Source organism: Somniosus microcephalus, chromosome 16 (genome assembly GCF_052327205.1).
Source record: "Somniosus microcephalus isolate GS21.2 chromosome 16, FLI_Smic_1.0, whole genome shotgun sequence".
Taxonomy (NCBI): Eukaryota; Metazoa; Chordata; class Chondrichthyes; order Squaliformes; family Somniosidae; genus Somniosus; species Somniosus microcephalus.
The window spans coordinates 44242475-44257003 of NC_141002.1; the positions used below are offsets into that span (position 1 = coordinate 44242475).

General features: G+C 41.1%; 1 protein-coding gene across 5 annotated transcripts in view; it reads left to right on the forward strand.

Moving 5' to 3' along the window:
• Positions 1–14529, forward strand: part of LOC147106110 (ELKS/Rab6-interacting/CAST family member 1-like) — a 1260296-nt gene that overhangs the window by 1059368 nt on the left and 186399 nt on the right. For 3 of the 5 annotated variants that reach the window (XM_086008889.1, XM_086008886.1, XM_086008887.1), the window contains one exon: positions 1614–1715. In XM_086008889.1, the coding sequence (XP_085865015.1) occupies positions 1614–1715 (102 nt within the window). Of the gene's footprint in view, positions 1–1613; positions 1716–8779; positions 8846–14529 lie in introns of all 5 variants that reach the window. The other 2 variants (XM_086008888.1, XM_086008891.1) reach the window with 1 other exon arrangement.

Below are 14529 nucleotides of genomic sequence, written 5' to 3' on the forward strand. Positions count from 1 at the left end.
TTGTTGGAGTGAGTGGTATATGGAGCAGCCCATCTGCTGCCAAACCTCAAAATTGTGAACCTCACTTAAGTAGGAACAAAGAGACTATGGCCCCAGTTTTGGTTTCCTCACTGCCCCATTTACCAGCGGGACCAAAATCAAAAACTAACACTTGCCACCACCGTCCCACCCAAAGGTAGCCCACTACCATTTTGAATGGGTCTTGATACCAACATTCCTGAACAGTCAGCAATGAGACGGCGCGGTGCCACACATGCAGGACCCGGCCACTGCCCCTGAGCAGAAGGTTGCCACAACCAGCATCCAATAAAGGAGACTTAAAAAATGCATTTGATGTAGATTTTGTGGCAGCAGGTTGAACATCATTTATTGTCCATCATCTCTCTCCCTTTCTCCTCCTCCCCTTCCCTCTCCCCACTTCCATCCCCCTCAGTTTGGCCTGGCCCAGCACTTCCCTTTAATCAATTTCGTCTGCCTTAATTCCATGGATGGGCTGTCTGATTTCCCACTGCGCCCAGAACAGCAAGCTGCCTATCGGCGCTCAGTTTCTGCTAGCTGCTTGCTGCTCCCATGAAAATGAAGCTTGACCAGCAAAATGGTTGGAGCATCTCGCTAGCTATATCAGGTGGCTATTGCAGTCACCCCACCCACCATCTGCCTGATGTACAGTGTCAGCTGTGGCTCAGTTGGTAGCACACTCGCCTCTGAGTCAGAAGGTTGTGGGTTCAAGTCCCACTCCAGCAACTTGAGCACATAAATCTAGGCTGACACTGCAGTGCAGCACTGAGGGAGTGCTGCACTGTCAGAGGTGCTGTCTTTCAGATGAGACATTAAATCGAGGCCCCACCTGCTCTCAGGTGGACGTAAAAGAACCTATGGCACTATGTCGAAGAAGAGCAGGGGAGTTCTCCCCAGTGTCCTGGTCAATTTATCCCTCAACCAACATCACTAAAACAGGAGTTTGCTGTGCGTAAATTGGCTGCCACGTTTCCTACATTACAACAGTGACTCCACTTCAAAAAGTACTTAATTGGCTGTAAAGCACTTTGGGACATCTGGTGATTGTGAAAGGCACTATATAAATTCAAGTCTTCCTTTTCTTTTGCGCTCTGCTTCAAAACCGCCTCTTGTGGAAGAGCATTGAGGCACTGAACTATGTAAGTGAAAGGGAGTGCAGAAATAAAATCCTTGATGAGATGATTGGAGAATAAAAGGTGTGTTTGGACACGGAACCCAGAGAGACATGCATGTATCAGAGACTAGAAAAAAGCATGGGGGTCATGAAAAGAGACAAAGCTACAATTATGTGTTTCCGCATGAATGTAGTATCATTATGTCTGCAAGTCCCAACTTCAACAGTGAGCGGAGCTTATATGGAACAATATTAGTTAAGTGGAAACGTTTTTATATGTATTTTTTTTTTCGTCAATGACACTTGGAGTAAGGAATGGCATGGTAACAGTTATTTACCCTCCCCTACCCCAAAGAGCACACCTAGCTGCAAAAGTGGGTCAGACACTACTGTCAATTATTCATTTAACAGGAGTACAGGAATGTACCAATTGGAGGAGGCTAACCAAATGGCTATGAATATCTTTGTTTCCTTTTCACAGACCCAGAACAGAATGAAGCTGATGGCAGATAATTACGAGGAGGACCACCTGAAATCCTCAGCACATTCAGTGCAGACGAACCATAAACCCTCCCCAGAACAGGTGAGAATTATTTTGTCTTCTAACTGGGAATTGTACAGTTAATGGTTAGGGTTTATATAGCACCATTAACACTTCTCTCAGACACATCAGCAAGAGAAAAGCTATATTCGGGATATCCTCTCCAACAGACCTGGATCAAGGTTGGAGTTGAGTGATTTAACACCAGTAGCAATGTGAAGGGCTGCAAAACTGCACCACAGAAGGGGATTATCTCTTAGTGTTGGAAAAAAAATCATTGGGCTGGTTATGTTTATATATTATGTGCATGAGGACGTTGTCATATGATTTCCTCATCCTACACTTGAGCAGTAATGGCAGTCTAGATTTACTAGACCAGTAAAACCTAGATTGATGCCCTTTGATCCAGTTTGGCACAGCACCTGTGTGAAACTAGACCCACTTGTTTTGCCCAAAGCAGACCCAGATTGCAATCAGTTCATTTGTTGGCACAAGTCTGAGCGCACATGGAAGGATTAAGCACAAATGAGTTCCTCTGAGAACCCCACCAAATCCATATCCTAGACATAAATGTATTCATAACATATGCTAGAGTGGATCAGCTTATTTCACAATAATAGAAATAAAACCAAATTCACAATTATTTTTGGATCGCTTTGGACATGAGATTAGCTGTGATTTCGCAACCAAACGCAGTGGGAGGGGTGTGTGTCTATGTGTATGAATAATTACACACACCAGAAACTCGCTGGTTTTACTGTTACAATAACCGGCTTGTTTTCAAAAGGATAATTGTTTTTTTACCACGGCTGCAGGCTCCTTAGTAACGGTTTAATTTTTTTTTTTTTAAACGTTGTGATTATTGTAATTCAAGTTGAAATTGTAAAAAATAGTTCATAAACAGAATGGCTAAACCTCCTGTAAAAACCCACCTCACTAATCAGTGACAACAACTTATATGGTGCATTATTAAAATCCATTCAAACCCACATTATAGCTGGTTTGTTATCCTAAATATGGTTAATGTACCTCAATGCTTTTGAACACATGGACTCTGCCATGAAACCTCAGCAAACCACTTAACAACATACCCAGGGAAAGCCAGCACATTGACAATATGCAAGTACTTTGGTCTTTGTAAATGATGCTGTGGTAGTAACACACACGTGACCCAGGCTTTTTTCCCTCTAGACTGCTCCAATACTATAGCTTCTGGTTGTGGCTCCTGTTAAAGTCATGGTTGGATTCCAGTGTTTATATACGCTATTCCCAACCAGTAAATGGTTTCCCTGATGCCCATTTTTTCCAGTTCAAGCAAGTGCCATGTGTTTCCATTTACGAGCTGCTGATTGTTTCTTACTTACTTAATCCTGCCTTTCCATGTAGCGTGACAGAGAAAGAAGCAACAATTGGACTGATTGCTGGGATCACATGTAGGAATGTTAAAGGGTGTACCAAGCATATTTTCTGGTTTCTCAGCCTTTACCCAACCATTTTCTTTATCTTTTTCTCACTTCACTTTATTACCCTCTATAAATAGTCTTTTGTGCAGGACAGGCATCCCTTTTTGTATAATTATATTCCCCAGACTGAATTGTTGAACTACATACCTTAATATGGTAAACATAGCCCAAGCAGATAAACAAGGGTCACTTGTGCAGTTGCAAATGCATTGTGTTACAAGCTTTTCCCCTTCCCCTCATCGTGTTGAAGTCAAGACTTATTGCAGTCTCTGATGCTCTAACTCATTCTTTTCCCTGTCATCAAAACTGTGGACCCGCTTGCCACCCTCAGTTTTCCATTTCTCCGACAATCCAGAGGCTTTTAAGACCTAAATTTGGCATTAATTAAACACAATTTCCTGATATTTGTTTTGATTTTTTTTTTCTTTCGCTCTCTTCAACCTTAGAGGTGTCCTGTGCTATAGCAAAATAATCACTCTCTGACAGATTTCTGATGGTGATAGCAGGAAAGTAATGCTAGGCCGATATTAATTAGAGATTGCCATCAGACTGTGAAATTGGTAACTACAAACAATGCAAGTAAGAATTCAAAAATTGGAAGCATAGTTTTGCTGTCTAAATTGGATTAATACCCTCATGGATCCATCCCTTTCCCAGTCGAATTAAAAAGATGTGTAAAATTTTGGTGTGTCACATTTACCACGTGGAGACTTCAAGAGACGGTTCCCAAAGAAGGCTTGTTTTACAGATGTTACACAGTAATTGGGGTCAAGTTCAAAATGATGGAGGATGGCTGTGATGATCAATATCATTGCTCCAAAATTGAGTAAAAATATGAATAATGACAGTTTTAATAAAAACAGCGCAATGCAGAAAGAAGCACAAAAAGGTGAAATGATATGGTTTCTTAGCTGGCTTAAAACCTAATTTTGAAGAACCAATGGCCCAACAACCTTGCCTAAAATGAACTCTGAATGACTTAGTCTGCACTTTCAATATGTTCGATTTTCCTGTCATAATTTTGTTCTGTTTTGCTTTATAGAATCATAGAAATTTACAGCACAGAAGGAGGCCATTCAGCCCATTGTGTCTGTGCCGACCGAAAAAGAGCTATCCAGCCTAATCCCACTTCACAGCTCTTGGTCTGTAGCCCTGGAGGTTATGGCACTTCAAGTGCATATCCAAGTACTTTTTAAATGCGATGAGGGTTTCTACCTCTACCACCCTTTTAGGCAGAGAGGTCCAGACCCCCATCACCCTCTGGGTGAAAAATGTTCTCCTCAACTCCCCTTTAATCTTTCTACCAATTACTTTAAATCTATGCCCCTTGGTTATTGACCCTTCTGCTAATGGAAATAGTCCTTCCTATCCACTCTATCTAGGCCCCTCATAATTTTTTGCACCTCAATTCAGTTTCCCCTCTGCCTCCTCTGTGCCAAAGAAAACAGCCCCAGCCTATCCAATCTTTCCCCATAGCTAAAATTCTCCTGTCCTGGCAACATCCTCGTTTATGGTTTGTACCAAACCTGATCCCTTCTGATTTTCAATTTTTATTTCAGGTTTCAGTCCAGAAACCAGAAATGACTTGAGCCGCTCTTAAAATCAGTGCTTTTTCACTTAAGAATTTCCTCATTTTGTAGAAGAACTAGGTTCTTGTGAATTGTTATGGGTTCCATTTTTACTCTCAAAGTCTAGACACGTCACCTTCATAGTGACCATGCTGTGTGACATTTAGAGGTGTGTCAAGAGCCATCTCTTTGAATCCAATCCCAAACTATCTGACATTTTTTAAGAGCTAGGTGAAAAATTGGCATCAGTTCCATGTTCTTGATTATGTTTTGTTTTAATAAGTGGAACATTCACTGACTTAAATTGTGTTACATTCTGTCTGCATCTTGAAAGGGTCATTGTCATTAGGAATTGCCCAGCATATTAATATAAAAGATGGTCAAATTAATAGAGATTTTCAAAATTATAAAAGATTTTGAGAGGGTAAATAGTGAAAGATTGTTTTACTGGTTGAATTGGTAACAAGGTAGCATATACTGAAGATTGTAACTTTTTCACTCAAAGGCTTCTTAGAACATGGAATGCTTTATCGCAAATGGGGTATTAAATTGGAGATGATCTACTGTAATTTGAAAAAGAAATGGACAAGTATTTGAAAAGAAAGAATATAAAAGATTAATGAGAGGGTGGAGAAATGGCATTAGAGCAGATAGTTAGTTGCATTTGAAGAATTAGCAAAGGCCCCAAATGGTGCCTTCGCTGCTGTAATTTCTATGATTCTAATTCAGGATCCTATCTCGTTTTGAAAACAAAATGGCGTCCATGCCAGTTTATAAGGTCACTTTCTTTTGGAAACGATACAAATTTATTGGTATTGTTATGACACTCAAGATACTATTCACTTGTGTGCTTGCAAGCCAGAAACACCTGATGCCAGCTTTCTTGGAAAGATATGAGACCCAATTTTACAAATGCATGCTCCCCACTGGAAGTGCACATTTGTAAAATCAGCCCTGTGGCATGAGAAATAAAATGTGGTGATACTTGAGTGCATGCTTGAAATAATCTTTCTTCATTTCAAAAGGCAGGAAACCTATGATTGACTTCATCCAAAGAAGAACGGTAATGGGTCTCACTGAATTATAATCAGTTTCAGAACTCAGTAAATCAGAAATGTTGTTTATTTTTTTCCTAAATGCATCCAATTGAACTGTAATTATTTAATATTCTACAGTGCACGAATGTATACATTCTCCCTGAAATATTGCCTACAAAATATTAATGTTTGTTAAGTTATATTGATGTTGTTCCTGTGTAGCATGTAAAAAGTGACAGTGTTGTGCACAGCAACCAAAAACACCCAACTCCAAATGAAATCCAGTTAAATTTATCCTAATCTTATCAAAGCATGAACAAGTTTGGCCCAGGGAAGGAATGAATACTGGGAGTCTGCTTGTGTTGGTGCACAGTAATAGCTGTTTTAAAAAGGACTAATTATTTTGTTACTTGTTCTTATTCATAAATGAGTAAGGGCCCCCTCTCTCCATCCTCTGCAGTCCCTTTGTCAAATGTGATTTCCAACATACTGTGACTAATATCTAGCATCACAGTGATGCAGAGGTCACGATTTCAAGGTGTAGTAAATCACAAGTGCATACCCTCATCCCATTGCTCCAATATGTCATAATGCTCTCTCTCCCTTTTTGCTTTTGTTTTATCCCCTCTCAATCAAGAAATACTACCTTAGAGTATTTCACACAGCCTGAGGCTCCTAGCACTTCTATGCAACATTAATTTTGCTAAAACATACTTATGTTAAATGCAGTGAGTTTAAATTTACACTGAATTCAATCCATGAATGCAGTGAAATATCTTTGAAAGTTTTCCAATTTACAGTATTGTGATGGAAGGTCAAGGGAATAGTGCTAACTGAGAAGTTTCTGTAAGACTAGGATGGCCCAAGGGAGTTCTACAGATGTGTTGCATGAAGATAAAATGTACAGGTGGGTCAGATATTTGTTAAGTATGACAGCTACTGTCCAGGTAGAGGAGCAATATTCTATATTTTCTGCTGTCTTCTAGCCTTAGCCAGTAAAGTAAAACTGACACCATATGCACTATTTACTTCAAGATTAAATAACAGGGAGAGGACAGAGAGATATAAGCAGCAGTAGAATTAGAAATATCCCCAAAAATGCAGGGACCAGATTGAGGAAAATAGCGAAAGTGATGAAGGAGGTATTAATTATATGTACGTCAATGTCCATAGTGTAACTAACAACGTTATGAGCTGCAGGCACAAGTTGCTACATGGGATTATGACGTGATTGCAGTAAAAGAGACATGGCTCAAACAAGGCCAGGAATGGGTTCTTAATATTCCTGGGTACCAGGTATTCAGGAATGATAGAGAAGGAAAAAGAGGAGGGGGTATGGCAGTATTGATTAAGGATGATGTTAAATAGAAAGCATTTACTAGATGATTCTAGACCTGAATCTGTTTGGCTTGAGTTGACGAACAGAGGGGGAACTGTTACATTGTTGGGAGTTTTCCATAGAGCTCCAAACAGTGAGATGGAGATAGATGAGCAAATTTGCTGGCAGATTTCAAATTGGATGGATTTGTTCAACCTTTGGTTTCAATTTAATATGCTGCGTATCCATGCTTTGAACTGAGGATGGCAATGGACTTACTTATGTTCTGATGAATTGTGCTGCTCATTACGTCACTCGTGAGCAGTTCCTGGTATCTGCTATGCACCTTATGGGAATTCAAATCTAAATTTGTCAGCTGTCTAATGACCAACAAATGACTATGTCCCTTGGGAGGAGGGTATGCTGGGTCCCCTTGGTGTAGGCTTCAGGTTGATATGTTTGGCAATGGAAGATTGCAAGCAAGTCACTTTCTGTGCCAGGTCCGTATTACTCCAGGGCATGGTTGATGATTGATCAGTCTGGTTCATTTGTGTAACATAAGAGAGGTAGACCAGTCACTCAATGTTGGGGATCCTCCCACTCAGCTCTAAGGCAATGCCATAATGGGCTGGGTAAACCTTGCAGGAAAGCAGCGGGAAATTTCTGGGTAAACTCTATGTTATTAGCTGATTAAGCTCCAGTAGAACCCCTCTACATTCTTAGAGGGGAGTCCCCTAACCTTCAGCCATTGGCAAACTGCACCTACGCTGTCTGAGGTTCTTTGGGGATCATGTGTGCCCTCCTGTGTGGATTGTCAGGTTTGTACACTTCTGATGTTTTCATTACTAAATCTGTCTCCGTTATTGCAGTTGCAGAATGTTAGGTTCAGATATTTGTGGCTAGAATAGAGAGCTGGATTTAGTTGTAAAAACACGGACTGGTTTGTGGGTGGTGTTCACCCAAAATTCAACCTAAACAAGGAGAGAGGCTTTAAGCTTAGTGAGGTGTCTGACATGCAAAAAATACCATGGCTGACCAGAAAGAAAATCACTAGTTTCACTTTATAGAGCAGCCCTGTACCCTGTTCAATCTTTTTTTAAGATGAGATTTGAAGACTCTTAGAATCTCTTTCTGAGGTTGACAGCATTGTAGTCTAGGAGAAGTTACGGAACTTTCACTTTAAACTCTGAATAAGTGATCTGTCCTATCAACTTTTGTAAATTTGAATTGATACAATTAATTTGGGTATTCCCTTGATATAATTAAATTGCGAGGACATTAGTACCCTAAAATCCAGCTCTGACCATTCCATGGTGAAGGATGTTGTAGTGGACTGGCACTACTGGTATATCCTAAAGGCTGGTGTACCCAAAACTGAAAGGAAAATACTAAAAATGATACATAAATTTTTCATTCTTTAACCCCCCCCCCCCCCCCGCCAGCCCTTTTAAATTCAGTGAATACATTTTGTATTTTGGTGCGTTCAGTACAACCCTGTCACTGATGTATAATACTGAGGTGATTCAATTCAAAGGAAACTGAGTAAATGTGTTTGTCCATTAACAAATCCATTCTTTTGCACAAAACAAAGGGGAGGAGATCTCTGGGAAGGCACCTCTTTATTCTAATGTACAACCTGGTTGTTGCTTGCATATACTAACTTGCTCTTATTTCGTCCGCATGCTATCATTGGCTGTCCTTGTCATCTGCAACCAAATAGGATGATGAGGAGGGCATATGGGCATAGCCAATCAGATGAACTTAAGCAGCTATTTTGTTCAGAATGGTGAGAATCTGTTTTGACTCCTGTTCCTCACAATCACTTGCACACATTGATTCCAAATCGCTAACCCTAATCCTATGTGTGAGTGTTCTCCATTTCATTTGAACACCTTGTTTAACCCACGTGTGTGTGTGTGTGTTTGGGGGTGGGTCACTTTTACTGACCTGTGATTTCTTTCCACTCATACAAGGGAACAGTCTAGACTTGACAGTTGAAATTAAAGGTATATATTTAGGATTTAAAATCTTTGAACACTAGTATTATAATAAGGATTTAATTACATGGCATTTTTATTTCAAGTGCATGTTGAAACCCAACTGCAAATGTGCACAGAATTTCATGTTGATTGTGCTGTTTGGCACTCGTAAATTGCTCTGAAAGGTGGTTGATTAAGAAGGTTTGAGAGTTGTAAAGTTAAACTGACAGTGATTCATGCAAAACAAGAGGAGTGAAAGGTGTGTATAGTTCAACTTGATTTCACACTGAAATGATAATAGATCATTGCAGATAATGTTTTGTGTCTATTTAATAGCTAGCACACATGTAAGCAACAAAATGGCTATCATTCATATTTTAATTACAAGTTTTATCTGCAACAACTGATATTAATGTGGCACTTTTACCATGATAAAACATCCCAAAGCACTCCACAGAAGTAGAAACACAAGCAGTGAAGGGAGAAGAGTTAGGGTAGGAAACCAAAAGCATGGTCAAAGAGGTACGATTTTTTTCAAAAGATCATGTGTGTTTTAATAGCTTGTAAAGGTCTGTCATGTTTTAAAAATGTTTCACTGGACCATCCTTATTACATAGAATTACATAGAATTTACAGCAAAGAAACAGGCCATTCGGCCCAACTGGTCTATGCCGGTGTTTAAGATTCACACGCTACTTCATCTAAGCTTATCTGCATATCCTTCTATTCCTTTCTCCCTTATCAATGGTTACAGTCTCTGCGCCTATTCTTTTTTTTGTCTTGCATTTCCCACATTACAAGAGTGACTCCACTTCAAAAGTACTTCATCTATATATAATATAAAATATAATATAAAAGGATAGTGGTGTCTGTCCGTCTGTCTGTCCGTCTGTCGTCTGTCTGTCCGTCTGTCTGTCTGTCAGTCCGTCCGTCTGTCTGTCTGTATGTCTGTCTGTCCGCTATACACTCAAAAGTTATAGAGCGTACCTACACATATGTTATATCAAAAGAAAGCTGATGATCAGGGGAGTGTCATAGGCATACTTACTTTTTGGTCAGACAAAAATTGTTCGGACAGTATACAAAAAACGTTCAAAGATCCGCTCATTAGCGGTTGACCAATCCTACCGCTCATTAGCGTTGAGTGACGTGATGGTTGACCAATCCTACAGTTCAGTGACCTGATGGTTGACCAATCGGTGCGTCACAGGCGGGACCTAATCCTGCAGCCTCCCCAAACGTAGCCGCCATTTTTTCCCCTGCTTTTCCTCAACAGCGAGCGGGGCAGCTGCGTCGGCCCGCCGGAGCGGGAGATGAGTTGGGGTCACTCGGGCCGGGCCTCTCAACTGCTCGGCCCGAGACACAGAGTGGGGGGGGCGGCAGCGGGCGGCCGTGAACCGCGCCGCCCGAGACACGGAGCGGGGCAGCGGCCGGCCGTCAACCGCGCGGCCCGAGACACAGAGCGAGGGAGCGGCAGCGGCCGGCCGTCAACCGCGCGGCCCTCTAAACTGCCCTGGCAACGCCGGGCCCCCCCAGCTAGTTGGTTATAAAGCGCTTTGAGACGTCCGGTGGTCGTGAAAGGCGCTATAGAAATGCAAGTCTTTCTTTCTTTTAGATGAAGTAGGGTGGGAGGAGGCTCATATGGAGCATAAACACCGGCATAGTGATCCCACCACCAAACACATCTTCCCCTCACCTCCCCTTTCAGCATTCCAAAGGGACCACTCCCTCCGCGACACCCTGGTCCACTCCTCAATCACCCCTAACAGCCCTTCTCCTTCGCCTGGCACCTTCCTGTGCAAGCGCAGGAGATGCAACACATGCCCTTTTACCTCCTCCCTTCCCACTGTCCAGGGCCCCAAACACCCCTTCCAGGTGAAACAGCGATTTACTTGTACTTCTTGCAATTTAAGATACTGTATTCGCTGATCACAATGCGGTCTCCTCTACATTGGGAAGACCAAACGCAGATTGGGCGACTGCTTTGCAGAACACCTCCGTTCAGTCCGTAAGGGTGACCCTGAGCTTCCGGTCGCCTGTCACTTTAATTCTCCGCTTCACTCCCACTCTGATCTCTCTGTCCTCGGCCTATTACATTGTTCCAATGAAGCTCAACGTAAGCTCGAGGAACAGCACCTCATCTTTCGATTCGGCACTTTACAGCCTTCCGGACTCAACATCGAGTTCAACAATTTCAGATAATAATCCCTGCCCCCATTTTTCATGCTGTATGATTTTTGCCATTCCCATTTGCAACATTTTATCTTTCCTGCCTCTTACAAAAGTACAGTATGTTCTTTCAATTCCTTCCTCCCCTTCTAAACCCCCCTGTCTCTGCACCTGCTTAATATCTGTTACATCTCCAGCTTTTTCCAGTACTGATGAAGGGTCCCAGACCTGAAACGTTAACTCTGTTTCTCTCTCCACGGATGCTGCCTGACCTGCTGAGTATTTCCAGCATTTTCTGTTGTTATTTCAGATTTCCAGCATTCACAGTATTTTGCTATTGTACAAGATTTCTATATATCTTCAAATTAAGTGTTGTTACAAGATTTTTAAAAATCTATCTTGAGAATCTATTGACAATTTGTTACTTATACTCTACAATCTTATAGCTAACTCTTTCCAGCTTATAGAGCTTTCTAGTATCTTAGCAAGTACTGACCAAAACCTTAAAATATGAGGTAGGTTTATTATCACAAGCAGTTACTTTTAATAAAATATATGTATATTAGAGCTGATCATTTAGTATATTGCTTACAATGAGTCAGAAGTTTTATAAGGACAGGGTGTTATGCCAAGTATTAGTATCAGGGGACACACTGATCTATCAGCATTGGGGATGGCCCTGGGATCTCGGAGCACTGGTAATGGGGTCCAGGGTCTTGCAGTACAGAGATGAGTATGGGAGGACTGGTAGAGAAAAAGAAAAAACTTTTATTCATATAATTTCTTTCATGTCCTCAGGATGTCCCAAAGCAGTTCACAGACAATGAATTACTTTTGAAGTGCAATCACTGTTGTTTTGTAGGCATACTCAGCAGCCAATTTGTGCACAGCAAGTTCCCACAAACATCAATGAAATAAGTGGCTGGTTAATCTGTTTTAGTGGTGTTGCTTGAGGGATAATTGTTGGTCAGAACATCAGGGAGCTCCCTTCTTCGTCTTTAAATAGCACCATGCGATCTTTTATGTTCACTTCAACAGGCAGTTGGGGCCTAGGTTTAATGTCAATCCCCCCACCACTACTTTCCCCTTCATCAGCTGCTTCCTGCTTTAAAGTCCTACCTTGAAGCACTAATTGTACTATGTATGTCCTGACTGATAGTCTCTAACAGACATAAATAATAATTTCAATAAACCAGCAAATAATTACCTCAAAACACTCAAAGAAACTGACAAATCTTAATGGGATGAGGTAAAACACTCTTTCACTCTTCAAGTCATGGTGATGCAGAAGTTGCTTGCAATGGAGTTCGGCAAACTGCACGTGGACTACACAGAGGTGGCGGTAACTGTCTTTCAACTGTTCTGGTGAAAAGGTTTTTGAGATAGGTTTGAAGTAAAAGCTTTAATTGAAGGCATTAAAACACACAAAAAATACAAGTCAGTGGATAAATTTATTCACGTGAAAACTTTAATTTGGGAATGCTTTAATTTTGTTTAAATCATCATTTTGGACATAAGATATTTCAGTTACTGAAAAAAATGACATGAATTCGTTCTCAAAAGGTGCTTTGAGTAATGCAATTAGTTCACATTTTCCTTTTGATTTATTGGTAAATTTTCCTGACTGGTCATTTACGATTGGTTGTTTCATAGTACTTAGTAGTTTCTCATTGGTAATTTTTCAGCCACACACCTCACTTTTTATTCATATGTTACTAATATCTTTGGTTCTTATTTGCTACTGTTTTACTTTGAGCCAATCAACCAAGTGTGATGGTGAAAATGTGATCTTTCAGGAAATACATGTTACACAACAGGAACTGCGTGTGCATGTGAAAGACACTGTAATCCATAATAGATAAATATAAACTTAAGACACCAGAGGTCAGCCAAAGGAGTAAGAAATGTCTTCATTTAGAAGTCCGGTTTAAATGGACATTTGATAAATATTAAGGAGGCTCCATACAGGGAAAAATGTGCATGTGGTTACATAATGCTTACAAGCAAGTAAACGAGTGGCAATCTTACTTTACAAATAGTTATAACCTCATTATAGTCTCTGTGACCTGCCTCAGTGCAATGGATTACTGGTATTGTATAAACAGGCAGTACTTTATTTTTAAAACATTTTAAGTACTAAATTTTAGGGACAAATTCAAACGAATTGATGTGTGTTAGAAACCTTAGTAAAGGGCAAAGAATGATACAGTAACTTGTAACTGGGAATTTGATGAAAATATTTGACTTGCAGCAGTATCCTACTGTCTGCCTGCCTGCCTACCCTGAAGTACAAATGACTGAACTCCACAGTAGGTCTGTCACTGCTTAACTTGCTCCATTTGGAAAGAATCAGACAGAGTAACCCTATTATTTTTGCACAATGCACTTAACGACACAGTTTGTGACTGCAAAAAGAACAGGAAATTCATGACCTGGTTGACGCTCGGCATGCCTGTTCATACCAGCCTGAGGCCCGAGTCAAATTTGGCTTTGGGTCTCAGTTAAATGCCACTGGGGAGCTGTGGGCACTAAAAGGGCATCCCGCTCCAGCTCGCTGGTTATGGAGGGTGGGAAATTTGTTGACTTTCACAAGGAGCCGGCTGGCAGGTCAGGTCGGTGGAGGGAGTCGATCCGGGGGCAGAGTGTCTCTAATATGCTGGCAGCAGGCCATGTTTGTTTGAGCCAGAGGGGCACCCCTGCTTCTACTGGACACACAAAAATAAAAACTGAAAATTTCTTGGGCCTTTCGTTGAGAAACCTCTGGTGATCTCTTTAAAGACCGTTGGCTGGGCCGCTCAAGACCTGGTACGACTCGGCGGAACATCTGCGGTGTAATCACATCTCATTTGCACCCAAATTTTGCAATTGGGGTACTACAATTGGCGTAGGATTCCGGTTTGCATAATTAAAGAGCCTCCCGCATGCTTCAGGCGAGTGCCGTGGATGACTAAAAATCGCCTGAGTAAACCTCCATTCATTTCTAGTAATTTACTAATAAGATCAGTATTGTCTCAGTTAGACTACTTTCTAGTTTCACACACAAACAGAAAGCCAGAGTCCCAATTTATGATACATAAAGTCATTATGATGGTAGCATGAAAAGTGAAGGGGCTGAAAGAATATCCGTAGTATTCTCATGCCATCTGAACATTTATCCTCAGCAGAATTCAATGCAAAAGACTTCTAGTAATGTCAGAGCCTTTATAGGGCCATAGATGTTTACAGCAGAGAAGGAGGCCATTTGGTCCATCATGTTTGTGCTGGTGATTTGCTAGCCAATCAAAAATAAAATCTCTAACCCTGTCTCCCTATAATATAATAT